The sequence below is a fragment of the Drechmeria coniospora genome, chromosome 03 (genome assembly GCF_001625195.1).
Source record: "Drechmeria coniospora strain ARSEF 6962 chromosome 03, whole genome shotgun sequence".
Lineage (NCBI taxonomy): Eukaryota > Fungi > Ascomycota > Sordariomycetes > Hypocreales > Ophiocordycipitaceae > Drechmeria > Drechmeria coniospora.
This window is the reverse complement of record NC_054391.1, coordinates 5,748,946-5,774,837: the sequence shown is the minus strand read 5'-3', so window position 1 is coordinate 5,774,837 and position 25,892 is coordinate 5,748,946. Positions and strand designations below refer to the sequence as shown.

At 59.9% G+C, this 25,892-nt stretch overlaps 10 protein-coding genes across 10 annotated transcripts; 5 read left to right on the top strand and 5 right to left on the bottom strand.

Moving 5' to 3' along the window:
* Positions 1-140: 140 nt before the first annotated feature.
* DCS_07299 (uncharacterized protein) lies at positions 141-635 on the bottom strand (the record flags this gene model as incomplete). Its single annotated transcript, XM_040804584.1, has 3 exons — positions 141-303; positions 355-434; positions 492-635. The coding sequence occupies 3 exons, from the start codon at positions 633-635 to the stop codon at positions 141-143; spliced, it is 387 nt and encodes a 128-aa protein (XP_040654688.1).
* Positions 636-5,235: 4,600 nt separating this feature from the next.
* On the top strand, positions 5,236-5,493 carry DCS_07298 (uncharacterized protein; the record flags this gene model as incomplete). Its single annotated transcript, XM_040804583.1, has 1 exon — positions 5,236-5,493. The coding sequence occupies one exon, from the start codon at positions 5,236-5,238 to the stop codon at positions 5,491-5,493; it is 258 nt and encodes an 85-aa protein (XP_040654687.1).
* A 1,040-nt stretch (positions 5,494-6,533) lies between these two features.
* DCS_07297 (uncharacterized protein) lies at positions 6,534-6,938 on the top strand (the record flags this gene model as incomplete). The annotated part of the gene is made up of 1 exon (XM_040804582.1): positions 6,534-6,938. One exon carries the CDS (start codon positions 6,534-6,536, stop codon positions 6,936-6,938), a length of 405 nt encoding a protein of 134 aa, XP_040654686.1.
* A 464-nt stretch (positions 6,939-7,402) lies between these two features.
* DCS_07296 (Anaphase-promoting complex, subunit 10/DOC domain protein) lies at positions 7,403-8,726 on the top strand (the record flags this gene model as incomplete). The annotated part of the gene is made up of 3 exons (XM_040804581.1): positions 7,403-7,725; positions 7,796-8,119; positions 8,186-8,726. The coding sequence occupies 3 exons, from the start codon at positions 7,403-7,405 to the stop codon at positions 8,724-8,726; spliced, it is 1,188 nt and encodes a 395-aa protein (XP_040654685.1).
* Positions 8,727-9,660: 934 nt separating this feature from the next.
* DCS_07295 (stomatin-like protein) lies at positions 9,661-10,919 on the bottom strand (the record flags this gene model as incomplete). The annotated part of the gene is made up of 3 exons (XM_040804580.1): positions 9,661-9,960; positions 10,029-10,612; positions 10,724-10,919. 3 exons carry the CDS (start codon positions 10,917-10,919, stop codon positions 9,661-9,663), a joined length of 1,080 nt encoding a protein of 359 aa, XP_040654684.1.
* A 2,144-nt stretch (positions 10,920-13,063) lies between these two features.
* DCS_07294 (nucleolar protein NOP58-like protein) lies at positions 13,064-14,755 on the bottom strand (the record flags this gene model as incomplete). The annotated part of the gene is made up of 1 exon (XM_040804579.1): positions 13,064-14,755. One exon carries the CDS (start codon positions 14,753-14,755, stop codon positions 13,064-13,066), a length of 1,692 nt encoding a protein of 563 aa, XP_040654683.1.
* An 816-nt stretch (positions 14,756-15,571) lies between these two features.
* On the top strand, positions 15,572-16,850 carry DCS_07293 (Vacuolar ATP synthase subunit d; the record flags this gene model as incomplete). The annotated part of the gene is made up of 4 exons (XM_040804578.1): positions 15,572-15,603; positions 15,659-15,747; positions 15,819-16,705; positions 16,767-16,850. 4 exons carry the CDS (start codon positions 15,572-15,574, stop codon positions 16,848-16,850), a joined length of 1,092 nt encoding a protein of 363 aa, XP_040654682.1.
* A 159-nt stretch (positions 16,851-17,009) lies between these two features.
* On the bottom strand, positions 17,010-18,017 carry DCS_07292 (ribosomal protein S15 precursor-like protein; the record flags this gene model as incomplete). The annotated part of the gene is made up of 2 exons (XM_040804577.1): positions 17,010-17,920; positions 17,972-18,017. The coding sequence occupies 2 exons, from the start codon at positions 18,015-18,017 to the stop codon at positions 17,010-17,012; spliced, it is 957 nt and encodes a 318-aa protein (XP_040654681.1).
* Positions 18,018-18,445: 428 nt separating this feature from the next.
* Positions 18,446-19,436, top strand: DCS_07291 (uncharacterized protein; the record flags this gene model as incomplete). The annotated part of the gene is made up of 3 exons (XM_040804576.1): positions 18,446-18,615; positions 18,680-19,128; positions 19,186-19,436. 3 exons carry the CDS (start codon positions 18,446-18,448, stop codon positions 19,434-19,436), a joined length of 870 nt encoding a protein of 289 aa, XP_040654680.1.
* Positions 19,437-20,446: 1,010 nt separating this feature from the next.
* On the bottom strand, positions 20,447-25,884 carry DCS_07290 (uncharacterized protein; the record flags this gene model as incomplete). Its single annotated transcript, XM_040804575.1, has 4 exons — positions 20,447-20,671; positions 20,751-24,060; positions 24,598-24,996; positions 25,469-25,884. 4 exons carry the CDS (start codon positions 25,882-25,884, stop codon positions 20,447-20,449), a joined length of 4,350 nt encoding a protein of 1,449 aa, XP_040654679.1.
* Positions 25,885-25,892: the final 8 nt, after the last annotated feature.

The following is a 25,892-nucleotide window of genomic DNA, read 5'->3' as shown; positions in this document are numbered from 1 at the left end:
GGCGACCACGACCACGACCACGACCACGACGACAAATCTCCGTCAGACATGCCCGACCAGGGAAGAGGAGGAAGGGAAAGGAAATGCAGAAAGGGTCCAGGCCGTCTCCGTATCTGGGTGCCGGACGTCTGCCTTGCTGTTCACCACCGGCCGAGGGGCGACTGACGGATGCTGCCGTCGTGCGTGCACGAGCATGTGTCGGATGCAGAACGAGCGCTCCGAGTTGGGCTCTGCTTTCCCTCGAATCTATCCAGGTCTACCATCGGCACCGCGTACTCTGTGTCATACCGCGTGTACCACTCCCTATATGTCTGTGTCAGTTCGCATCGGGGCCCCCTTGAACACGCGGCTCACCTAGTGTGCGCCACGCTGCAAGGTTGCTGGCTCTGTCTCGCCGTTGCGTCTGTTGACGGCTTTCGGTCGGTTCGGGCCACCTGTCAAGCCCATGTAAGATTTCGAGGTCGGCCTGGCGCGGATATGGACGTGAATACCAGCGCACAATGGCATGGGATGTTGGGTCGTCGGGCATCTCCACCACCACCACCATCGCCATCGCCACCACCAACGCCATCACCACCATTGCCACCACCACCGCCATGATCTTCATCATAATCATCATCGTCGTCATCATTCATCCACGGGAATGTACACGGGTACGCCCGTCTCGTGCTATGGGTTGCCCGACTGATGTTGCTGCACCGTCACGGACAAAGACATGGACGAAGCGAGGGGCCAGCCAGACAAGGCCGGCGAGCGCCTCTGCGTCATGCTTCCTGCGTCATGCTCGCTTCGGCAGCGGCGGCAGGGACACGGTGCCTCGGTGGCCGCCAGCGGTGGTGAGGAGCTCGAGCCATGGTGTCGCTCAGGCCACGGACAAAGGCTGCACGACGGCGGACAGGCTCGTACGGTGGGCATCGGTCGGTGGTGTGCTCTGCAACGTCGGTTCCATTCGCATGATTTTCTCCCGTGCTCGTATGCGTGGCGTCAGCAGACTCCAGGGGGTGCAGGGATGGATGGATGCGTTCCTCCCGATCGGTAGAGTGCCGTTTGGCGAGGCGGGATCGCTTGCATAGACTTGCATGTATTGATGGCATGCAAGTACCTGCGCCTACTTGCCGCTGCTCCGTACTGCATACATGCATATGCATGCATGCATGCAAGGGCAGGTGTGCACATGTGCATGCTCCCCGTGCCAGGGGGTATCTCGTAGGTGCATACGGTGTATGTGCATGTCACCAGGTGGCCGGTACGCCGCAGCTCGTCCTAATTATCCCCCTGACACCTGACGGACGACTCCCTCCAACCCGACAGCGCGGTACTCGCATGTACTTGCCTATCAAGCACGGCGTACGCACTGCATACCAAGCACGAAAATCACATGTGTCCCACCATCTTCTGGTGGTGAAAATGCAGCGACGGTTCGTCGTGCCTAGTACCAAAACATGCTTGGATGACGACGAAGAATGCCAATTCGCAAGTACTGTAGGCACGGAGTATTAATCACTGCCTAGTACTCCGTAAAGGCGTCGCCGTCGAGCTGTCACACGTCATTGGGGGCATCGTCTGCCACCCGCCAGCGAGCCTTTATGAATGGTGCTCCCCGAGTGACTACCAACTACTACATACCCAGTATAAGTACAGTATGTGGCAAAAAGTATTTGCCTACCCTTAGGTACCACATTACCAGTCCAATATACTCCGTAACCTGATAGAAAATGGTACCTGAAGGTGGGCAAATAGGTTTTGCCCCCAATGTACTGCATACTAAGGTACCTGGTACAGTCACTTGGTACCTAGTAGACAAAAGTGACGATTCAATTTTGGTTGCGCTACCACTGCAAGTGAATCGACACTTTTGCCACCCCACTGTAGGTAACAGTAGGCACTTGCATGCACTGTAGCCTCTGTAGGTGAACAAGTAAACTACTCCGTACAAGTGGTTCCGTCTACTAATAACTTGTACACCTGCAGTACGCACTTCAACTCCCTTCTCCGCATGCCACTTACTGATACACTTACAAGCACGGCACTTGCTGCTCTGCATAGTACCTATGGTCGTATCTAACAATACCTGTGCGTGTGGTAATGCTCCGTACTCTCAAATCTCAATCTCGCACTAGAATCGGCCTCCCCACCTGTCAATGTCCCGGCTCGGTCATGTCGGTCGCCTGCCATCCGCTGGTTTCAGACTCCTCGTGCGCGGCATCTGCGGCAGAATGCTCATGCCATCGAATGGCCTAGGCTGTCCGTGTGGCATTCCATTCATTCGAGTATCCAGCGTCGAAGCCAGTTTTTTTCTCGTCTCCCCCCCGAGCCGCTGGCTGCCGTGACCGCCCGGTCCGCTATCAAGTACACTGCACTGCAAACGCAAGTGCCGTGCATGCAATCTTGCATCGGTCCTTGTCGCACAATGGACGGACCTGTGGTTCGGTGCGACGGCTGGGAGCTTCGTGTCGATGCACGTAGGCTGTGCTTCCGTCAACAATCTATTTCGAGTAACAGGCACGCGTGCTCAAACGCCCTCCTCGATGCCGACGACCCGTCCCAACCGGCCAGTTTTCGGACTTGGTTTGAGGAAAAGAAATGCAGCTCTCCCTTCTCGTACCCTTCTCGTCCTGCACGGTACTGGTCAACCTGCCACCAAAGTTGTCAGTCAGCGGCCTCCCCAATCACGACCGAGGAAATAAGCACGTTTTCCGTCGTTCAGGAGCACCCTTCTGGTTTCAAAGTCGGGTCGGAATTCCACTCCGTGGCCTGAGAAGATGAAGTAGACCTGATCTTGGGGTCTCTCCATGTAATTACGTTGTAATTACGGCACAACTGCAGTTCAAAGTGCCGTACTCACAACTACAGGCGGCTCTACAGTAGATGTGAGCATGCACTCCGTACAACTGGCGCAGCCGGCGACCATGACTACCCAAGTATGCAATGCTGGAGGTAGCATGACTTGGTGCCTGTCTTGTCCCCCGTACTCGGTAGATGGATGGCACTGTACGAAAGTGCCGTACTAGGCATAGATGGGTTAGCTGTGGTACGGAATGGCTTCAAGCAGGCATTGGCCATCATCATCACCAAGCATTCGCGTACTTTTCCCCCACATCCGAGCAGCAAAGAAACGACAGAAAACTCTCTCGCGCCACGCAACAAATACATGTCCTCTCGTGGTCACGCCTTGTCGTGGCAACCTTGGTCGGGCAACGGTGGCCAACCGTCCCTCCGGCCGTCGCAGCTCCTGGCCATGCTCCACGATGCAGCTCACCGTCCACGTCTTCCCCCGTTGGTCCCTCTGCCGCGGCCATTCACTCTCTTCGCCGCCTCGGTGTCGTCCGAGGTCGTGGCATGACTCTGCCGCCACTACGACGCCTTGCCCTGGCCGGCAGTCGCGGCGTCGCACGAATTGTTGTCCATGGCGCCAACGGCAGACGACCACGACCCCGACGCCGATCTGGACCACGCGATGCAGCCGATCCGATGGGGGTGCACCATGTCCTCTTCCCATGCTTCTATGCTTCATATTCACCCGCCATGCTCGCCTGACAGGCGCCTGCTTGCATGGCCGGCAGCGCCACGGCTTCGGTGTCGGTCTCGGTGTCGGTGTCGTCGCCAGAGCATGCCTGCAGAGACAGCAGGGTGCCCCTCCCCCTCTTTCCCACCCCCCCTCCTTCGAGCCCCTCGTCTCTTCCCTTCCACCTCCCCTCTACTCTACCCTGCCACCTCTCCCCTCGTCTCTGCCCTTCCACTCAGTCCTCTCCGCTCTCCTCCTCCTCCACGTCGTCCGTGATGGCCCATGTCCTCCAGCGTCTGTTGTGCCGCATGCCACCTGTCGTCCTGCCACATTTCTGACCTCCAGTCGCCGATGGAGCCGCAGGTGTAGCGACTCCGAGCCGTGCACGTTGCAGTGGCACGCGAGATTTGTCGGCGAACGACCCGCGCGATGCCGAAGCCATGCCATGTCGACTGCGTTCAGGGACCAACGGCAACAGAATGAGGAGACGCGCCATGGCTCCGCTTCACAGCCTGTTCGTGCCCGTCTACATGTCCTCTCGACCGTGCCGTCCAGGCCTTTCTCCCCCAAGTCTGCACTCTTGCGTAGCGGTGAATTACTTGCCGGCTACCATGAAATGCCATTGCAACCCAGACGCTTGGGTCATGTGCGATGCTTGCTGGCTAGCTGCCACCGACCTTCAAGGCCAGAGTCGAATGCGTTTCGAAAGCAACCGAGGCAGCTTCGACATGACGCTTTGCTTCCCGGCTCATTCACTCGCCATGTTTCCATATCGTTCCCACGCGGACGGGCCCGCGGCAGCCTCTCCGCCCGCCTGTGCCGTCTTGTCGTGAAACGCGCCACGAGGCCCATCACCAAACGGACACGCGACGCAAGTTGTCCCCTCCATCACATGCTCGTCCCTTCCCGCCGCCGCAGGAAGACCGCGTCGACGCTCTGGCAGGCTAGTCGACGCTCCGGCATTGCTAGCCGCTGCCTCCCGACCTCAAGACATTCCACGACAATGTGACAAGGTCACCTGGCCCCTGTCCCGATGGAGGAGACATCTCCTGGCGGTGCGTGGTCGGAACGTTGGCAATGACATGAGGGTTGTCGAGGCGTCAGCATGCTACCTGCACGGTACCTACCTCGACGGGCCAAAGCTCATGTGCGAGGTGCGCCGGACAAGTAGGCAGCGAGTGCTGTTGCTTCGGGCCGCAGGATTGCACGTCGGATGCACCTTTCTTCACCCTGGCACGTACCAAACGATGTGGCCAAGCTACTGCCGGTGGCCGATGAGTGATGGGCACGATGGAGCGGAAAGACATCCCTTTGCCTCGGGTGCTGTGAAAAGTTGCACACGGCAGCGACGTCCCTTGGTCACTCCTCGCCCGCCGGCCCCGAGGCTTGCTCTGTGTGACGACTTGGTCATCGAGCCAGGTATCACAGCAGGTACGTACTCGGACCGAGCCGAGCCCTCAGCTGACAACTTCACAACCCCGTCCTTCACGCGGCCGAGCAAACGCCGCTTACCCTGCGAGCATACGACTCACGTCGATTTTTGCACACGCGGGGGGGAGGAACCTTCTCCGAGGCACACGGGAAGCCCCTCGAGAATAGCTGCGAAGAAGCGAGAAAGAAGCTGGACAGCCACCGGGGCCCATCGTTCCGACGCTGGCAAGTGAACAGAGGAGACGCCGCCATACACATCACCAACCACCATCGGAGACGACAGGCCCAGGGTGGCGACCATGGCACCGACATCCTGTGCCACCGACATCGCGGGAGGCGATCCGTGCGCAGTATCTCGCCTGGTCTGGCTCGGTATCGGCTTCATGCTTGGATACGGCACCTTTGTCGTCATGCTCGGCCTTCTCCTCGGTCACCAGATGAAGAGGCTACCTTGGCTGTGGGATGCGGAGCTGGCGGAGCAGCGCCGTCGATCCGAGGCCTGCGCAGCCGCCGCCGCATACGTGCCTCCCCCTCCGCCCTCGGCCGCGGCGGAGTGATGACGGGCACAATACGACATGCATCTGCTCGACGCGCCCTTCCTCGGGCACGGCAGGACGGGCACGACACCACCGAGACGCTTTTCCCCACCGGCAGCAGCATGTCGCGTGCCGCACCTGTCCAAGGACGGGCATGACTTTCGACGCTGCGGCGGAGGGGTGGTCCTGCTCGATGAAGCGTCTCTCTACGAATCATGATGATCAGTTCACAAGCAAGCTTGACTCCTCGTGACGTCTTGTCCTCCTCTCCATCTCGAGCACGAGCCGACGGAGCCAGTTCCCCTCGAATCCTGCACCCGGCATTGTCGGAGCGTGGAGCGTGCCGGAGGCCTGTTCGACACCCAAAAGGTGGTACGGGAAGTGTCCACGGCATTCCGTAATGGAACAAGACTGTCAACGGGCCGTGTCATGGCCGCAGCCGACGACGCAGCGGAGCCATTCGCATCGGACTTGCCACGAGTCCTTTGTCTCTTGCTCTTTTGGAACGAGCACGGAGCATCTTGAGCCGGTTGATGTCACCGTCAGACGCTGTTGGATGGTGGCGAATGCTTTTATTGTCGGCGGCGGGTAATGTGAATGCCATCGACTGTAATTTCATGTTGTCGTAGCCGGTGTAAGTGGTCAAGTTGGACGTCACTCTGCAAATCACGTGATATCGCGTTCACCTTACGCGAAGGGCATCTGGGCTGCACGGTGTGCCGCAACGGTGTACGGCGCATCCTTGTACTGTACCTTATTTATCTACGTCCATGATACAGATTCATTTTCCACCCCGTACCTATGCAACTGCCGACAGCGGAACGACTATAGGAACGAAAATAGGCAACGGGCTCGCTGCTGACGGACCGACTCTTCCGTCATTCTTTTCTTCTCCTCTCACCCTCCTTCCTTTCTGCCGGTAATACGTATCATACGTCACTCCAACGTCCGTCCTTCGACGAACCTCGTCTCGCCAACGACAGCTCTCGCCTTTCTGCTTCCCTCGCCGGCGACCCTCGCCTCTCGTCGACAGGCGCCCACGGGCACGGGGCTTGTCGTTGATGGACATCTCTCGCGGGTCCAGGCGAGCCCGCCATGTCGCTGCCAACGCTGCCCTGCACGCCGCCGCCGTCTCGCCGCAACCACAGCTCCCAGAGGAGACGCCTGTGGTGGCGGCAACGGCGGCCACGACGGCAGCAGCAGCAGCAGCACCGCCATCACCACCACAACCACCACCAGAAGTACCGGAAGCACCTCCAGCCGCCGCCGCCGCCGCTGCGGCGGCGGCCATGGCTCGTCACCGAGAGATGAACAGCAATGCCAGCGCCAACACAGCCAGCACCGCCGCCGCCAGCGTCCACAGGACCCCAGAGCAGCCTCATCATCACCACGCCCACAACCCCTCACCGCCAGCTGTCGCCCCGGGCCCTCCTCCGCATCCCTTTCGTCTTCATCGCTGTGAGTAGAGCTGGCTTGCTTCCTCGTCCCTGCAGACCGTCGTTCGCCTCGCATCCCTCAGTCGCCGCCGTTTCCGCCTCTCCTCGCGCCCTTGTGCCCTCTCGAGTCCCCTACGCGTAGGCACCACTCTCCTGCTGGTTCCCTACCGAAAGAATGCTGCCACTCGCTGCGCTGTGCCGTCCATGGCTCGGTCGCCTGCCGCCGCCTTGGCTCTGCTTCTCTCCCGCATCCATTCCCATGCCCATCACCGCCTCCATTTTTTTTTCTTTGCGTGGCCGCTTCCTTCTTCCATATCCATGACCCATTCTCCGACTTCCGCCGCCCGCCTCCATTCTTCCTCTGCTCGCCCCAACCTTCCGTCAAGCCGCACTCTTCCCCCTCCGACTCGCCTTTCCTATTCTCCGTTCCATTTCCCTTCCCCGCTGTCCTCTGCTCCCGTGAAGCATCACGCAGGCTCGCCACCGGACGCAGAATGCTCTCCACGCCTCGCCCCCCTTGCCCTGCTCCTCCGTCGAGTCCGCCCTTTCCCATCTACGAGGACGACCTGGACGAGCGGGAACCCGCACGGCGATACCCCTTGAGGGAGCTGTCCGTCACGCCTTTCGGTGCCGTCGCCAGCTTCAGAGAGCCTTCCTTCAGGCCGGTGCCCTCGGCCGACAAGGAAAACCTCGCGGCGCTCCGGGAAGCGCTCGAGATTCGTGAGAAAGTTCTCGCCCGGCGCGACGTGGACATTGACCAAGTCATACGTCAGCTTCACTTTCACCAGGGTCGACTCGAGCAATCTCTTCAGCACGCGTACGTCGACATCATGATGCTGACTTGAGCCCCCGCCAGCCACTCATCTGACCACAAACTCTCGTCTCAGCATGCCTCTCGACTCGGATGACTCGAGCTCGGAGCCCGACCTCAGCGTTCTCGGCATGGCCCGCGCCGCCGTCGTGGGCCTGGACCATACCATGGGCGCCGTCGCCTACGACGACGAGGACGAGGACGTGCTGTCCCAGGAGCAGTACGACGACACGAGCATCGACGACGAGCAGGCGGAGGACCACGACGGGTCCCTCCCCTTCGACCCAGCCGCCGTTGGCCTCAAGGAAATTTCCAACCTCGGCAAGTTCACCGTCGGCAGCCACAAGCCAGGCTGCGGCGTCAACGAGCTCCGGAGCGACGACTTGAAACAGTACTGGCAGTGAGCCCGGCCCCGCCGCGCGTTCCTCTTCGTCCCGTCCGAGGCCGCTGACGTGACTCGTCGCAGGTCCGACGGCCCGCAGCCGCACAAGCTCACCGTCTACTTCGTGAAGCGCGTCGGCATTCGCGACATCCGATTCTACGTCGACTACAACGAGGACGAGTCCTATACGCCCACCAAGATTGTCTTCAAGTCCGGCACGAGCGAGAACAATCTCATCGAATTTGCCGCCATGAACCTCGACAACCCCGTCGGGTGGCAGCAGGTTCCCATTGCAGGCGCCGGAGGCGAACCGGACGGAAACACGCTTGTCTCCTACGTCCTTCAGATGCAGGTGCTCGAAAATCACCAAAACGGAAAGGACACGCACCTCCGCGGCATCAAAATCTACGCCTTTGATGCCGATGCCGCCCAGGGGGCAGGCCGCGGGGCCCCTGCCATGATGGATGCCATGGACACGACCGGCATCGATGACCAGCACGTCGTTGCTTCGAATTCGCATGACCCGCTGGGTGACATGGCTCGGTCCCTCGCCGCCGCGAGAATCGAGTCCGGCGAGACGACGTTCACCATGCCGGACTTTATGCGTGAACCCGAGATTCGCTGAGCCGGCAGAGGCCCACGGAGAATAATGGCAGTGTGAAGAAGGATGTCGAGATCCTGTATGAGGCCACTTTGGCCATGAGGGGCACGGCCAGCTCCGAGAGCCTTGCGAGGAAGAGGAATGAGCAGCGAGAGCGACGGGCAGAGACGAAGGGCAGCATGTACAAGTGAAGGCTGAAAGATGGGCTGTTCGCATGCATGTGTCGACATGTTCGCATGGGCCGATGTTATCGGGTGGACCGTGCCATAGCTTGCACGGATGGTCGCACCAGGACGTCACGGGACGGCTGCGAGTGCTACGCAAGGTTCGCCGCTGTAAGATATGCGGGCGTGAAGTGAGTACTAGCTGTCACGTAGCCGTTGGGCACGATATTCTAGACGCCGAGGTTGCTTGTGAGATATGTTTGTCCCAAGAAACAATATCCGGCAGGACTTGCAGTTTCATCATCATCGCGTCGTCCATGAATGCATCACGCAATGGCAGAACTGCCTGGACGAAGCATGGACGCCACATGGGGCTGACTATTTCATCACGGTGGATGTCGATGGTGCACAAAACTTCGCAGTCCATATCGCGCGGCCGCAGTACTTGTCGTCCTAGTGAGCGACTGGGGGTATAGGTACAAAACAAAATCAAGTCAAGACTCGCAGGTCCCTGGAAGCCTTGGGACATCCCTCGCGCTCCTATCCATCATGACACCCAGCCCTTCTCCCGAACTTCGGTGCACGAAACCTAGCCATGGCAGCGCCGGAATCATGGTCGTTGCATGCCCCAGGGGGCAAAGTAGGGAGATTGAGGGAGCATAATAGAAAGCAAATGGCGAAGAGGCGGTCATTAAACGATCGTAGCATTGTCGTAAAGGGGCGGGGGTCAAACGATGGAGGGAGAGTCGGAGAGACTGAGTGGATTTACAGCAAGGTGAACTGGTGGCAGGTTATCAGATGTTCTCAATGATGCGAGCATTCACGGCCTGCTGGAAGCTCGTATCCTGGGCCGTGCCAAAGTCATAGTGCGGAACCTCGGCGGCGGCACCGGCGCCCTTTCCGTCGGCAGAGCGACCAGGGTCGACAGCGGCGTTGAGCGCATTGTTGAGACCCTGGTTGGAGCCGGGCAGGAAAATGACCTTGCTGTTGGCCGACTTGGCCATGGCCTGCATGGCCTCGAGGTAGCGGATCTGCATGGCGGGGGCGGAGCTGAGGATGTCGGCCGCCTGTCGCATGAGCTTGGCGGATTCGACCTGCGCGGCAAAGGTTAGCGGGACATGGTAGGGCCGCAGGCTTGGCAGCACCATCGGTCCATCCTCACCTCGGCTTTGGCGGCGATGATCTTGCTCTCGCCGATACGCTTGCTCTGGGCGGCCATGGAGAGCGACTCCTGCAGCTCCTGGCTGAAGACGATGTCCTTGATGAGCATGCTCTCGACCTGGACGCCCCAGCCGGCGGCGACGTCCTCGATGATCTCGCCGATGGATTGGGCAATCTCCTCGCGACGCTCGATGACGTCCTGGAGAACGCGGGCGCCGACGACGTGACGCAGGGTGGTCTGGGTGCGTTCCATGAGAGCCTGGCGGACGTTGGTGATGCCAAAGGCGGCCTTGTGGGGGGCGACGATGTGGTAGTAGATGACCGAGGTGAGGCGAAGGGTGACGTTGTCCTTGGTCATGCAGAACTGCTCGGGCACCTCGGCGATCTGGACCTTGACGTCGATCTGGAGGAGCTTCTCGCTGAGGGGGTTGACCTTGACGAGGCCGGGGTCGACGGCCTTGTAGAAGCGGCCAAACTTGGTGACGAGACCGACGTTGCCCTGGTTGACGTTCTTGTACGGGTTGGGGCAGCAAACGCAGCAGGGGATGGCGCCGAGGGTTCCGATGAAGCCGCCGAGGGCGTGGACTGGTGGTTGACGAAGCACGGGTCAGCACCGGCGTGGACGCAGTAGCACATGTGCGGGATAGAAGTGCAGGGCGGCCGATGCAGGTGCGGGCGGACGGAGAGCAGACGTACTCATGCTGCCGTACCAACCCCTCGGCTGGGGTTCCTCGTCACCAACGACGGTGGCGTAGCTGCGCTGGAGGTCCTCCTTCTTGGGAGGCTGGACAGCCATCCTCGACTGGGGCTGGAAGCCTCCGAGCGAAGGGTGAGTGTTCTCGTCGGAGCCGTGCGGCTTCCTCGCCGAGCTCTCGGCGTTGGCGTCGGACATGATGGGTGTCGTGGACGACGTGATGGAAGCCGTGATGGCAGCAGGAGGGTACGACGACGTCGCACCGCTCGTCCTCGCTTGACCGGAGATGGCTGCGTACCTCGTCCGAGAGATCGTGATGAAGGCGTGGCAGGCTCGGTGCACCTACCGTTGTAGCTGCGGTTGCCACCGCCGCAACAGGTTCGGAGCAGAAACTCGGCACAGAGAGAACAGGCTGCGGCGAAGTGCGGTGGGATGGCGGCACGGGATGGCGGCGATGGGATGGAGGCGATGGAAAGGCAACGATGGGAAGAGAAGACGACGAGACGTTTGCGTCTTGATGAACGAGCAGGAGAACGGTGAGCAGGAGGGTACAGGTACGGGGGAGGGCACGCTGGAGGGCACGCTGGAGGCACGCTGGAGGAGGATGGACTGGAAGGCAAGGCAGAGAGCTTAGAGGGTCGGCGGTACTTGTATGTTATTATGCCTTGGTGCCGGGGTGGGTGACGGCAGAGGTGTCGGTCATGGTGGTGTGGCGGTACCGGCATCGTTCGCAGGGAAAACGCAGGGCCAATGCCACTGCTGCATCCCCTACATGTGCTGTAAATGTAGCCTGAACTTGGCTGTAGCAGCGAGGCCCACGGCATCGGCATCGTGGCAGCGCCAGCCAAGCTGCGAGGACGGATGAGGTCGGTGGCGGGGTCTAGGGGTCTCTCTAGCGTAGGGGTCGACACCTGGCGAGCTGCTGTGGCTGGGCGGACGGAAGGGATGCGTGGCGACGACGACGCCGATGATTCGTCTGGTTTCCCTGCCAGAGGCCGGCAGCTGACGTGCTCGGGATGCTATTCTTCCACGGTAACCTCTCCATCCCCCCCGTTCTACCCGTCTGCCTGCTCCGTACGGCGCGTGTCGAGGGATGCCCCGACCCGTACCATCGCCCTGTTGAGAACAAGTGCCCCTACACTTGCCTGCATCCGTGCTTGCGGAAGTGCAGATGCCGGCTGACACGATGAAGGGTGCTGCGGGCTGGGAGAAATCATAGCATCATCGCCCGACCTTTTTTCGCCACCTGGTTCGTCGCCCGTTTTGTCGCCGTCCTGTTGCCCGGCCGCTGCCTCGCCTGCCTCGCCTCGTCCACGCCCAAGCCATCGGAAGGCATCTCATGCGTCGTGTAAAGGAAACAGGAGCAGCATGGTGTTCCGGGCTTCTCGCGAGGCTTCCTCGGTTGGGCTGCGAGGCGGGTGCCTGGAGGATGACGGGGATGGGCGTCCAATACGAGCGATACGAGTTGGCAGCAACACGCCACCACGGCTCTCGGCAGTTGCCTCAGCCGACGGAGACCACCACACGAGGACGGGTGAGCGCACCTTGGCACTGGATCGAGGTGAGCCATCGTCGAGTGCGGCCGACGGCAACATGGGGCTGGCCGCTTACGAGGCGATCGGCTGGGAGTCCGCTGATAAGCACACGACCAAACTCCGGCTCCGTCTGCCCCTTTCGTGCAAATGCCTGGGTAGGGGGTGTGAGGGGGAGAGGAGGGGGGGGGGGGGGGGGGTCAAGCAAGAAACGTCCCTCGCAGCCGGGGGAATGCTGGCCGTCGGCTCTTCGTGCGTGTCACCAAGCAAAACACGGGCGGCGGCGGCGGCTGGTACCATGGATATTTGATTAAAATCGCGAGACAAGCATCATGTTCGACAACACCCTCATCCTTGTCCTGCGATCCCCATGCCGTCCCTGCCCGTCGGCGGTCCTCGAGCCGTTACATTCTCGGGCTCCCCCGCCGCGACGCGGAGAGGAGTGCGAGCAGGCGCCATGGGTTCCGGCAGCGGCAGCCATCTCGCCGACCCAGGTATCTATCCGTCCATCCGGTCCACCTCCTCGGATGCGGCGGTAAAATTGCAACAGAACAACAAAATCGACAAGTGAAAGGGAAGGAAACAGCCAGTCCTACACGCCATGAGCCTTGCATGTCACTCCGAAAACGCCAGGTAGCAAATCGGCCCCCGACACGAGCGGGAAAAGAGGCCCGGCGGGGCCGATCCAGTATCGCAATACATCGAGATGCCGCGGGATGCCCTGCAGAAGGCGGCCGGCCATGCTCCGTGCCGTGGCGCCGGAGCCGTCATCCGTCAGGCCGGCCCGCCCTTCTCCGGATGCCCTCCCGCTCAAGCTTCCGAATGGCGCTTCTTCTTCTTCTGCTTCTTTAGCGCCTTGGCGTCGACCGCCTCGTTGTCGTCGTCGTCGTCGTGCTTGCGCTTCTTCTTGTCCGATACCGGCTCCGCCTTGACCGGCGTCTTCGTCTTCACCGGCGTGCCGTTGGCCTCGGCCTTGCGAATCTTCTTCATGTCCTTCTTGCTGTGCACCGTCGGCTTGCCGTCGGCCCCGAGCTCGACGTCGCCCCGCTCGTACTTCCGCTTGAACTTCTTGACCGACAGCCCCGACAGTTCGGCGAGACGCTCGTACTCGGCCTTGGACAGCTTGGCCACCTTGGGCGTCGCGGGAGCGGCGTCGTCGTCCTCGTCGTCCGACTTGTCCTCGTCGTCCGACTGCTCCGCCTTCTTCTCGCCCTTGCCCTTCGACTTCTTGCTCTTCTTCTCGCTCTCGTCCGCCACGCCGTCGGCGTCGACGTTGTATCGGCGCGTCTCCTTGAGCGTGAACTGGCCCGGCGCGAGGATGTCGCCCGCGGGGCTCACGTTGGTGCCCTTGGGGAGCAAGGGCTTGCCCTCGAGCCTCCGCAGGTGATTCTCGAGCTTGATGCGGCTCGTGAGGCCGAGCATGGCCTTCTGCTCCTCGTCCGCCTCGTCGTCGTCGTTGCCGAGCGCGTCGACGCGGAGGCCGAGCGCCGCCTTGGCCGCCAGCATGCGAGCAATCTTGCCCTTGTTGCGTCCCGTCGCCTGGCCGATGAGGGACGAGTGGTAGAGCAGACCGTACTTGGGCGTGTCGTGCTTCGTCTTGAGAGCACGGAAGAGCGCCTTCTCGGCGCCGAGGATCTGGATCGTCGAGCTGGGCGCCTTTGCGAGGTTCATGAGAGAGCCGGTGTGGGCGATGAGCCTGGCGCCGACGAGGTAGCCGACCAGGGCCGTCAGGTTGGGCGCGATGGCGCGCATGCGGCTCTCGAGGTACGACGAGAGCTGTGCTCGGTACTCGGTGTAGAGCATCACCTGCTCCGCGAGCGACTTGATGTTCAACAGATCCTCCTCGACAATCTCCGTGCCCATGCTGACCTCGGCCGCCTTCTTGACCGCCTCCTCCGTCTCCTCCGGAAGGATCTCTGACAGGTCCGTCTCGGCAATGTTCGTTCGGAAGCCCGCCTTGATGATGACCCGCGCGTAGGCGAGGTTGTCGTTCAGGATCTTGGCCAGCTCGGGGAAGTGCCAGCCGTACCACTCCTTGGTGCGCATGGCGAACACGTTGAGGTCCTTGTCCATGTCGTCGATGAGCCGGACCGCCTGGATGATCATCGAGTCGATCTTGTCCACCGAGAACTTGAGCTTGTGGCGCGAGATCGAGTGCGAGAGGCCGAGCGCCATCCGGTCAATGTTCTCCTGGAGGAGGCCGGGGATGAGGGACGGCAGGTGCTCGCGAATGCCTCGGAAGACATCCATCGTGTTGGAGCCGCAGACGGGCGTGATGTTCAGCTGCGGCAAGTTCGAGATGGACGTGCCGAGCTTGGTGTCGGCAACGGCGAGGGAAGCCTTCTTCTCGGCCTTGAGATCCTCGAGCAGCGAGTTGAGCAGCGTCGGGACCTTGCCCTCCTTCAGCGAAGCGGCCTCCTCGAGAGCCATGGCGGCGCTGTCGAATTTGACGAATTTTTTCAGCTTGAGCCTGCAGCAACTGGTCAGTGGCTCGTCCTTCATTCCACCATCGTTCCGTTCGCCACGCCTTGTTGTCCTTACATCTCGACGAGCTTCTCTGGTCGCCCGAGCTCGGCGGCGAGACTGTCATTCTTGAACAACTTCTTGTCCGCAGCCTTGAAAAGACCGTAGCTGAAGACAGTTAGCATTCTGTTTCGGCCGCCGAATAAGCGACGGAAGAGCAGCTGCACTCACCCCGCAGGCGTCTCGGCAAGGACGAAGAGAGACATTTTGGGCAGTTGGCGGTCTCTCCAGAGCACTTGCACGGGTCGATTGGCGTCAACTTCCTCTCGTGGACGCAATTGCTAATGTTGTGCGCAAGGACGATGGAGTTTGCAGGATTTTTTTTATTAGACCAGGAGCCAAAACCGGTCCCACTTAAAAAAAATTGGCCCTTTATCCTTTGCCTTTGCTTCTTCACCTTGACAGGGACGTACCTGCTTACTAAGTAATACATGTACTTACTGTACATACTACTGTAAGTATACTGTACATGTACTTACTGCACTCCGTAAGTACTTACGTACATGCAGTAATACTTGGGTTGTGCAAATCGGCCATCGGCGCTACGAAAGTCCGCCAATGCTCCCCACTCAGCTGCATTACGTAAAGGTATCCGTCCAAGTACACCTACCAATTCGGACATTCATACACTAGGTGTACCAGAAACGTCCCTTCCATGATCCCAACCAAGCGACGGACCTGCGTTGAGTGAGGCTCATCGATCAACGACGGAACGGAGCACCGGCACACCCTAACGCTCTCTGCTCCGCGGCTGCTCATTATCTTCCACGCCCTGAAGAAGACCGGTAGGCGAAGATGGAAGGTCTTTACTTCAACGTGAACAACGGGTGCGCCCAGCTCCTCGGAACGTAAACCACCTCCCAGCTTGCTGACGAAACCCAGCTACGTCGAAGGCATCGTTCGAGGGTACCGCAACGGCCTTCTCACGAGTCCAGCCTACAACAACCTAACGCAGTGCGAGACCATCGATGGTATGTCACGTTCAAAGCCATCCGTATTGTCCCCATCGTCCTGTGCTCACTCGTTTGATGCTTGATGATAGACCTGAAGCTGCAGCTCGGTCCTGCTTACGGCGACTTCCTCGCCTCCCTCCCCCCGAACCCGTCGACGTCTATCCTGGCATCCAAGACCACTGATAAGCTCATTTCGGAATTCCGCTATGTCCGTGCCAACGCCGTCGGGTCCTTGGCGACCTTCATGGACTACGTCACCTACGGCTACATGATCGACAACGTCGCACTTCTCATCACAGGGACGCTGCACGAACGAGATACCCGGGAACTTCTCGAGCGATGCCACCCTCTCGGCTGGTTCGAGACGATGCCAGTCCTGTGCGTTGCCACCAACATCGAGGAGCTCTACAACAGCGTCCTCATAGAGACCCCGCTCGCCCCTTACTTCAAGGGCAGCCTCAGCCACCAGGATCTGGATGAGCTCAACATTGAGATCGTGCGCAACACCCTGTACAAGAATTACCTGGAGGATTTCTACAAGTTTGTCAACACCCACCCCGACATGGCGGGAACTCCGACCGCCGAGGTCATGTCCGAGATTCTCGAGTTCGAGGCCGACCGGCGAGCCATCAACATCACCCTCAATTCCTTCGGAACCGAGTTGAGCAAAGCAGATCGCAAGAAGCTCTACCCAAACTTTGGTAAGCTGTACCCCGACGGAACCTTGATGCTCTCTCGGGCCGAGGATCCGGAAGGTGTACGTCTGGCTGTCGATGGCGTCCACGACTACAAGACTTTCTTCGAGAGCGCTTCTCTCGGCGGCACCTCCGGCCCTGGTAACATGGGCGGCGGTTCCTCCGACGGCAGGACATTGGAAGACATGTTCTACCAGAAGGAGATGGAAATTTCAAAGAGTGCTTTTACCCGCCAGTTCACCTACGCCATTGTATACGCTTGGGTGAAACTGCGAGAACAGGTACGGAATGTGCCGCTGGCAATAAGCTCTCCCCTCGAGGCACGCCACTGACAGCAAGCAGGAAATTCGCAACATCACTTGGATCGCGGAGTGCATCGCCCAGAATCAAAAGGATCGCATCGGCAACTTCATCAGCGTGTTCTAGCCTAGCCTCAAACCTCGGTTCGACGCTCGCCGGAGGGTAGTTGCAGGGTAAAGATTTGAAGGGCTTGGCGTACATGGCGAAGATGACTGTGGGAATCGTTTGTTCCCCGATGGCTTGATACCGTACATACACACGAGGATAATGCTACACTATACATTCCTAGAGGCTGATTTGTCCTTTCCATGTCGCCGGCGTGAGGCCCAACTTTTCGAGCATATGGGTCCAACGCCCGCTGCCCCTCTCCTTTCTCTCCATGTAGGCGAGCAGCTTCTGGCGGCGGTGTACCAGCAACCTCAGGTTCCTCTTATTATGCACATCTTTGTACCCTCGGTTGATTTCCAAAGCTTTGCCCAAGGCTCGGATCTTGGCCGTGAGGATGGCAATCTGAACCTCGGAGCTGCCCGTGTCCGGGCCCGCCCGCCCAGGCATTGGCGTGGTGTTCGGTGAGATGGACAACGGCTTAGGTTCTAAGAATTTATCCGTCTTGTGCCGACCAAACTCGTCGACGATGCGCCGCACGTTCGCGTGGAGCCGATCCTGCGCACTGCCGTTGCGCAGCGACGTTATCCGCCGCAGGGCATCGAGTGCTTTGTGGTGTTTCTGGTCGTGCAGCTTCTTCCTCTCCTCCTCCGTCGCGGGGTCCATCTGCGACTCGACGACGCCCACCATGGGCTTCGTAAGGGCGTAGGCATGCTTGGCGGCATCCTCCAACTCGGCATCTGTCAGGAAATGGTTTCGCAGCCCGGGAGTTGTTGGCAGGTCGTGCGGTTCCGCGAGAAGGTTACCGCTGGCATCCTTGGGCACCATGCTGGAGCTCTCTTGGCCGGCCGAGTCGAGCGACTCGAGGAAGGGTGTCGTCTTGCCCCAAACCGGGTCGCCCCAGGCCTCGTCACGCTGCTTCTGCAGCTGCTCTCTCCGCTTCAAGTTTGCATTCTTGCGCTGTTGTGCTTGAGCCCACTTGTACGGGTCCTGCTTGGCCTTTCGCTTCTTTTCTCGCAGCGAAAGGTTGGCCGTTTGCATCACGGGGAGGAAGCTCGGCGTCGGTGTCGAGGTCACTGGCCGAAGGCAGCCTGGGAAAGACAATTAGTCACGAGCGTCGTAGATGGGAACTGTTGCCTTACGGTTGACCGCGCCTAGGCGCTGCAGAACCTCTAATCGGGGGCGCATGGCTGAGTCTGCGAAGCAGATATCCTGGTGATGCAAGCACTACAGGGGACGAGTCGTCGCCAGCATCAACCCTTCAAAATTTCCAGGCCTAGACAGTCCTCCTGTCCCTGTCCGCCTAGACAGTCCTGAACCGGCCTCCCCACACGTACTTGCTTACTTAAACACATTACTGACAGTTAGCAACTTGCTTGTAACTTAGACAGGACTAGCGCTCCCCGTCACGTGCTACTTCGTCGCCGCTGCGCAGCTCGACATCGCCCTTCCGCGCTAGTCCCCATTCGCGCAAGCGCACTCAGGGCTCCCACCACACACATTTTCGTATTTCCTGAGGCTCGCGAACTTTTTGAGACCTGCACGAACAGCATCAACAACTTCACGTCCTTCGTCAGCCCAACCTCCCCCCGTCTTTCGCAAGATAACAAGTCAAGATGGCTCCCTCCAGTCTGCCGTCCGTCCTCAATGCCACCAGCCAGGACATTGAGATGCTCCTGGCTGCCCAGACCCACCTCGGCAGCAAGAACTTGCAGGTGCACATGGAGCCCTACCTCTGGAAGACTCGCGCCGACGGTGTCAACGTGATCAACATTGGCAAGACCTGGTATGTGTAGCTGCATTGTCCGGGGGTTGGTTGGCGACAGTTCGAGACGCTAACGGGCTTCAAGGGAGAAGATTGTCCTCGCCGCCCGCATCATCGTCGCCATCGACAACCCCGCCGACATTTGCGTCATCTCTGCCCGTCCTTACGGCCAGCGTGCCGTCCTGAAGTTTGCCGCCCACACCGGTGCCTCTTCCATCGCCGGTCGCTTCACCCCCGGTAGCTTCACCAACTACATCACCCGCTCGTTCAAGGAGCCTCGCCTCATCATCGTCACCGACCCCCGCACCGACGCCCAGGCGATCAAGGAGGCCAGCTACGTCAACATCCCCGTCATCGCCCTCTGCGACACCGACTCGCCCACCGAGTATGTTGACGTTGCCATCCCTACCAACAACAAGGGTCGCAACGCCATCGGTACCGTCTGGTGGCTGCTTGCCCGTGAGGTCCTTCGCCTCCGCGGCACAATCTACAACCGCGAGACTCCTTGGGACGTCATGCCCGATCTGTACTTCTGTATGTGCTTCTGTTTTGTTCCATGTGCCCCTTCAGCCTACTGACTCGCACGGATAGACCGCGACCCCGAGGCTGAGGCCGAGGAGAAGGCCGAGGATGAGAAGGCTGCTGGCGCCGAGGAGGAGGGCCCTGCTGCCATCGAGACCGGTGCCCCTGCCGCTGGTGACTGGGACGCTGCTCCCGCTGCCGGCACCTTCACCGGCGCCACTGCCGCTCCTGGCTGGGACGGTGCTGAGGGCGGCGAGTGGGCCGCCTCTGGCCAGACTGGCGAGTGGGCCAACGAGGCCGCCAAGGAATCCCAGTGGTAGGGTTCTGGTGCCTTAGGCGGCTCCGTTGACGCTGCGCCGAATTGGTGATGGTTACTGGTCATCGGAGGCATTCCCAGGCTTGCATATGCTGTTCTGGACTCGGGTTGACTTGGTGGCACTTATGAGGGAAAGATACTCGGCTCTGTCTTCGTTGGGCGCTCGCCTCCTGAGTGCCCAGCGGATGTAGGGACGAGGGAAAGCCCTGTGCCAGCAATGGGGTGGACTTGACCGTCACCCCGCCATGGTTTCCAAGACGTGTTAGTTGCGTGAAGCAAAATAGCCATCCATGTGACATTCATTCACAATGGCCAAAAAAGTAACATTTACAACCAAAAATCAGTCACGACATCCCTGCGGGTGTGGTCTTGTCCTGTGTTTGTCGTGAACGCTCAGCATCTAGCATCTATCAAGTTTGTAGTCGCTCGTCTATACAGTAGGCTCCTGAATGATTGTGCCATCTTAACCCGTCCCAAAATTGTATTCACATAGCACCAGTGGCTTGACCGGAATCCAATATACAGGCGCGTGCTTTCCGGCTTCTCCAACACGCCCAGCTAATGCAAAGATGATGGATGGGTATCGTAGGTGGCGAGGCCCAGATAACGAACATTCGATCCGAAGGGAATGAGAGATAAGAAGCCGCGCGCAATAACTGAAAGGAAACCTGGTATCCATTTCCCCGCTGTTCCTCATATCTTTTCTCTATCACGGCATGACCTTCCTCCATGTCAGTTTACCACACTGGCAAAACCGTCTTGTTTTTCCTAAAGGTCTACAACAGAAAAAGGAGAGGGGGTGGGGGGGAGGTAGCAAATGCAGGGCAAATCCGTTCCGACGCAATGCCAAGATTTTGAAGGTGTTTGTAAAAGGCGCATGACGAGCTCCTGTGTCCTGAAGCTCATCTTTCGTTTTGTACGATAAAGATGGTGTGAATCGGTTGCAGAAGCACGTTGTTGGCAGGCGCCAGAGTCATGAGCAGCTTGCCGGTTCCAAGCTCTTTGAATGTTCTCTTATTTCCTCGTCACTGAGTGCGCCAATCCAGAGACAGCGTTCGGTAATCCCCTCGATCGGCATGAAGCTGTATCTCGTGCTGGCCTCGAGGAGACGGAGGAGGGTCTTGACGACGGCAGCGCCGATGCGGCAACGCTCAAAGTTGACCAGCGGGGCGGTGCTGGGCGAGCCGACAATCTCCGAGGGTCGTTGGGCATTAAAAAGAAGATCGTGCGTGTAGATGCCTACGAACGGGATGCACCCGGCATCAGAGCCCATCTCCATCTCGGCCCGGATCGCGTGAAAGTTGCGCGTCGGCGTCACCAACGCCTCGAGGCTGTCTAGCGTCTTGACGTCGTGCGCCGGCACCAACTCCCACGTCTTGCTCAGCCGAGACACCTCGTTGCTGGACAAGGCAATGGTCAGCTGTGCCAGCGTGGCAAAGTTGCGGTACCGCCGGCAGTGAGAGGCAATGTGGATGAGTTTGATGATGCATCTGGCCCGTTCTTCGGCGTGTTGCGTGAGCACGATTTCGGAGATGGCCCATTTAACCATGATATTAAACCGCGCAATCACCACCTCGACACCATGGGCGTCGCTGTTGCGCAGAAATTCAACCCATGAACGGGAGTCGCAGCCAGCCTTGTTCTTCCAGTTCATGTCCATCAATTCCTTCCAGTCAATCTCATTCAGCGCGTCCTTCTCGATCAATGTAAACTGCTGAGCGAGGATATCCGAACCAAAGGCCAGGATGAACGGCATATGAACCGAGTACTTGCGAATGTGACACACGTCGGCCTTTGAACTCTCAGGAATAGGTCTCCTTGGGTCAATAGACGGGTAAGGGGCGAGGTGATGTCCGCTTTGCGGGAAAACCTGACTCAAATTCGGCATAGAAGGTGGCTTCTTGGCCCAGGACCGAGTGTCGAAGCTGCCATAGAGTTGTGGAGACATTGCCAGTGCCTGGATAAGCGTCAATTGGTGCGCAGAGGCCCGTGACGTTGCCAGCGAGGGGATACGATCATCGGGAGGCCGATAACTGTCCAGCAGGGCATCCATTTTATTGCCAACTCGTCCAGGAATCTCGGAAGAGAGATCGATGCCGTCTGCGCTATCGTCATCTAGAAACGATTGGCCCCCGGTATCGGACGGAACTGTCATGCCAGTACTTATCCTCTTGATGCTATCCGTCTTTTGGATGAAATCGAATGACAAATGCTGAGCGGCGTCCTGCCCAGCTCTGTCGACGTCCTTGACCATTTCGGCGAGAGAGTCGTCGTCATCGGAGGCGTGCAAGATCGAGCGATCCGTCCACTGCATTGTCTGAGCTCGGCTTCCGCCGTCGTCAGTAAGCCCTCTTTCCAGTAGGGGGATGGAACAATAGGACTCTTCTGAGCGTGCGGAGGGAAAAGAGTCAGCATGGCGAGCTCCTGTTCGGCCCGGCTCGGGTTCGTTCCGATGATGAGAACGATGGCCAACTGGGCTCTCCTGGGATTCGTGCACCACGCGCATTGGATCAGGCCTCCGCTCTTGTGGTCGAACATCGGCATCAGGGTTCAATGGCTTTGCCGGTGCCGGAGCCACCTTCTTTTCGTATTTTCCCTCGAGCTTCGCCAGGGCACACTCTATTCCGCCGCCGTCCTCGTCGTCGGGTATCTGAGCTAACATCTGGGCCTCTTTCTCAAAGGAAGGACGCATCGCAGGCTTGGAGGAGCAAGTTCGGAAGAACGGCAGGTTCCGCTTTGCCGAGTTCCCATCCACCTTTGCATGACAGCGGACGTCGACACCATTGCCAGGCGCGAGGCCGGTTTCTAGCCGTTGATCTGACGGCTTCGGACTAGGATAGATTAGAAGCGAGCCACGGACGGATTCGGCGTACGTCTGCAAGGATCCGACGGACTGTGGCCGCCTCAGGGACCCTCGATCAAGGTCCCCCACGTTTGTGGCTGATCTGAGATCACCGCCAGGTCTCCTTCTCAGCACACGAAGGGGTGCAGGCATTGATATCTCGGAGCCCGGTTCCATGGCAGATTCACCCGAGCCAGCGGATGTGCCAAGGCTTCGCAGGGTCGATGGAGGTAGAACACCGCTGCTGAACGAGTTGTGTCGGCGGCGAAAGACGGAGCTCATGGAGGTAAGTGTTGCGGCCGATCGGGTCTTCCTATGCATTCTGAGAGACCCTCCAGCCGAGAGCGGGTGCCTCGTACGACGACAGATCAAGGATAGTGAAGGACGAGGCATATCTTCCGAGGCCCTGCTGCTCTCCAAAGTCGCCAGGTCCGGGATGAAGGGCGGCAGAGCATCAGCGTTGAAGTCCGGTCTACGGACGTGCGTGTTGACGAGATGCGATTGCCGTCGCGGCGTGGATGGCTCGGCAAAGTTGGCCGGGGGCGTGTTTGGGGGGGTTGGATCCGCTGCGTTGTTCATGAAGGTATCCGCCAACGCGTCGATGGCCTGGTTCGCGGTGGCGAGGCCTCGATGTTGAGGCGAGTTCATGGCAAAGGGAACGGTGTCGTCGACAATAACGATGGACTTGCTGCCTACGGTGATTCCCATATCGCTGACCACGGTCCTCAGCTTGCGGTGCCGACGGACGTTGTCGAAAATGCTCGAGTCCATCCGAGCAGCCGAGTAGTGATGAGGACCTCCCAGGGGGGACACGGAAGGTTGCGACGCCATCGCGGCGAGCCGTTCCGCCTCAGCCGCAGCCTCCTCGTCGCGGACGGCCTTTTTGAAGTCCTCGGCAACGGCGGCGCCGAGCAGGTCGATACGCACGGGTGGACGGCCACCATGTTGCCGCCGAAGATCCTGCGGAACGACGGCAGAGGCAGGAAGGCGGTTCGTCGCGGCGGCGCCGTGCATCCCTGTGCGAGAAGCGGCCAGGAAGTCGGCTTGCGTAGGGGAAACGCCCGGCGCGCGCGTACGCAGGACGCGGCGGACACCGCCGAGTAGTTTCTTCATGCCATATCCGGACATGGCACCGCCAGAAGGCCTACGACCGAGACCACGGCCTGGGGATTGGCAAATCGTCGTCTGCCGGTGGTTGCCGTCATGCGGACCGAGCGGATCAAAGTCAATATAGGGCTGCGAAGGCGGAAGCAGGTTCCCGCGGACCAAACTGCCTGCCGATGGCAACAAGGTCGAAAAGTCCTGGTCGTGAGATGATGATTTGTCGGAGCCGTGCTCCCGAAGCGAATCGCTGAAGCTGTTGCTGCGCTTGTGGGCCTGACGCGGACGGACCCGTTTCCCCGTGAGAGCCTTCGGAGTCGTCGCCACTTGGGCGGATCCGTTGTTGACCGCGGTTGAAGTGACGGGGTGCGCAGCCATCGGGTGCGCCGCGTTCAGGTTGGCCGCTTTGATGGCCTTGCCCGGAAGCGAGCAGGAGACGACGTCGACGCTGGCCAAGCTCCGTGGTGAGCCGGCTTCGTTCTCGGCGACGGCCTGATCGTCGGGCGTGCCCGGTCGGTTTCCCAAGATGATAAAGTCTCCGATGGGATTGGCAGTCCGAGGAGCGTCCGCATAATGGCTCGTGGAATCAGCCGAGGCGTTCGTCAGGCGGGCGAGCTCGTCCGGCCGGCGTGGCTCGACGCCCTCCCCGGCCCACGAACCGGCGTCGTGGTGGGGGTTGGGGTCTCTATTTCCAAAAAGGCCGCCGGGAGCAATGGGAATCTCGGGGTCTCGGAGGTCATCGAAATCGGGACCGTCCCAGAACTGGGCGCAGACGCGTCGCCAGCACTTCTTGAGCTCGCCAAGTATCTTTAGCTGAACCTTGCGGCTGGAGGTTTCTTGGGACAGCTCGGCGAAAAACTCGTTGAGCAGGTTGCAGAACATTAGGCGCAGGCTCAAGTCGAGGAGGAAATCGTCGGTGAAGTAGTTCAAGATCCAGTGCCGGATGGCGACAAAGGTGCGGACGCGAACGACCATGCCGACCTCGTCGGTGCGGCTCAAGGCCCACCTGAGTCGAGCGACGAGCATGCGAAGCAGGTCACGAGGCTCCAAAAAGGACCGGAAAGTGAGGAAAAAATCGGAAATGAGTTCGTAGTCGAGGAAGCTCGGCGAGGTGATCTCCGCCACCAGGCGTGGAGGGGTGGCGGCGGTCACGGTGCCGGAGGGGGAATATTTGACGAGAGCCGGATCGTCGCAGGTGGGTTTGAAGGTCAAGTAGGAGAACATTGACGGCTCGATGACGGCTGGGTGGGCGAGCACGTACGTCAATCTCGCCAAGGCTCCAAGACGGGGCGAGGGTAGGCCAGAGGCGCCTCGCTGGGTCGAGAAGGGCAAGGGTGGTGGAGGATAGGCATGGACGGGCAGGCCGAAGAGCGAGGCGCTGCTGGATCGGAAATCTTCCGTCGGCGCGTACGAGGTGCCTCGAATGACGGGCGTCCCTTTCAACGTGAACCTGGGTGTTCCGATGCGCCAAGAGGGGATGCTGATGTTCAGCAGCGGCGCGGCGGCGGCGGCATCCAAGTCGTCCATGGTTCGCGGCCGTTTGTCTTCCGTCGGCTTGGGTGCGGGGGCCTTGAAGGCATCTGGATCGGCGTCGTGGACGGCATTGAGCTCGTGGATGGTACTCTCCGACATGGCCCGTCGTGGCCTCGTCGGTCCGTGGAGAGCTTGGGAGTCTCGAAGACAATAAGGCTGGGCGTGGGGAGAGGAGATGTTCGGCCGCGGCCCGGACGTCCAGGGGCTCGACGCCAGCTCTGCGAGCGTTTTCTTGCCGCTCCATTTCTCCCTGCCCGGATCGGTCTGATCCAAGCCTCCGGTGCCGGGCGGCGTGACGGGAAACAAAAACGCCGGCTGAGGGCAGCGCTGATGGCTTGGGCGAAGCGAAGGCCTGGCGATGGCTGCGTCAGCATTCCGATCGAATCTTCGGCTGTTGACATCTAGTCCCCTTCCCCCACACGATGGAAACTACCCCAGATTTGGCCGAAACGTCAAGGTGAGACCACCCCCTCCCCCTCCCCCTCTCCCCCGGGCCCTGGTTGACACCACGCGGGCTCAAAAAGTTGGCCAGACAGCGATGGAGAATGGAACGAGCGTACCTCAGGTAAATCCTCCCATTGTTCCCGACGTTGGAAACGGCAAACTGGCGCCCCTCGCGACCAGCCGAGGTGCCGTCGGGGGCGACATCGCTTCGATCGCCGTCGGCACTTCCCTTGACCCGGGGAATGGTCTTGTCCGGGTGCGGACGTCGTTTGGTGACGGGAACCAGAGATGTTCCCGCGGTAGGTGTCAGGGCCGTGCACGGTGCCACGTCCGACCCGGTCATGGCGATGGGGTGCAAGGTTTCCTTGGAAGGCGGCGGCGGCGGCAGCGGCTTGTCCTTTTCTCCAGCGTCCGGTGCCAGCGTCGTCGACGGCGTTGCACTTAGTTTGGCATGCTGATCGACGGGCTCGGGTGAGGATTGCGGGTGGGAAAAGTCTTTTCGCGGCGGCACGGGGTCGAGTGCCGGCTTCATGGTTTGTT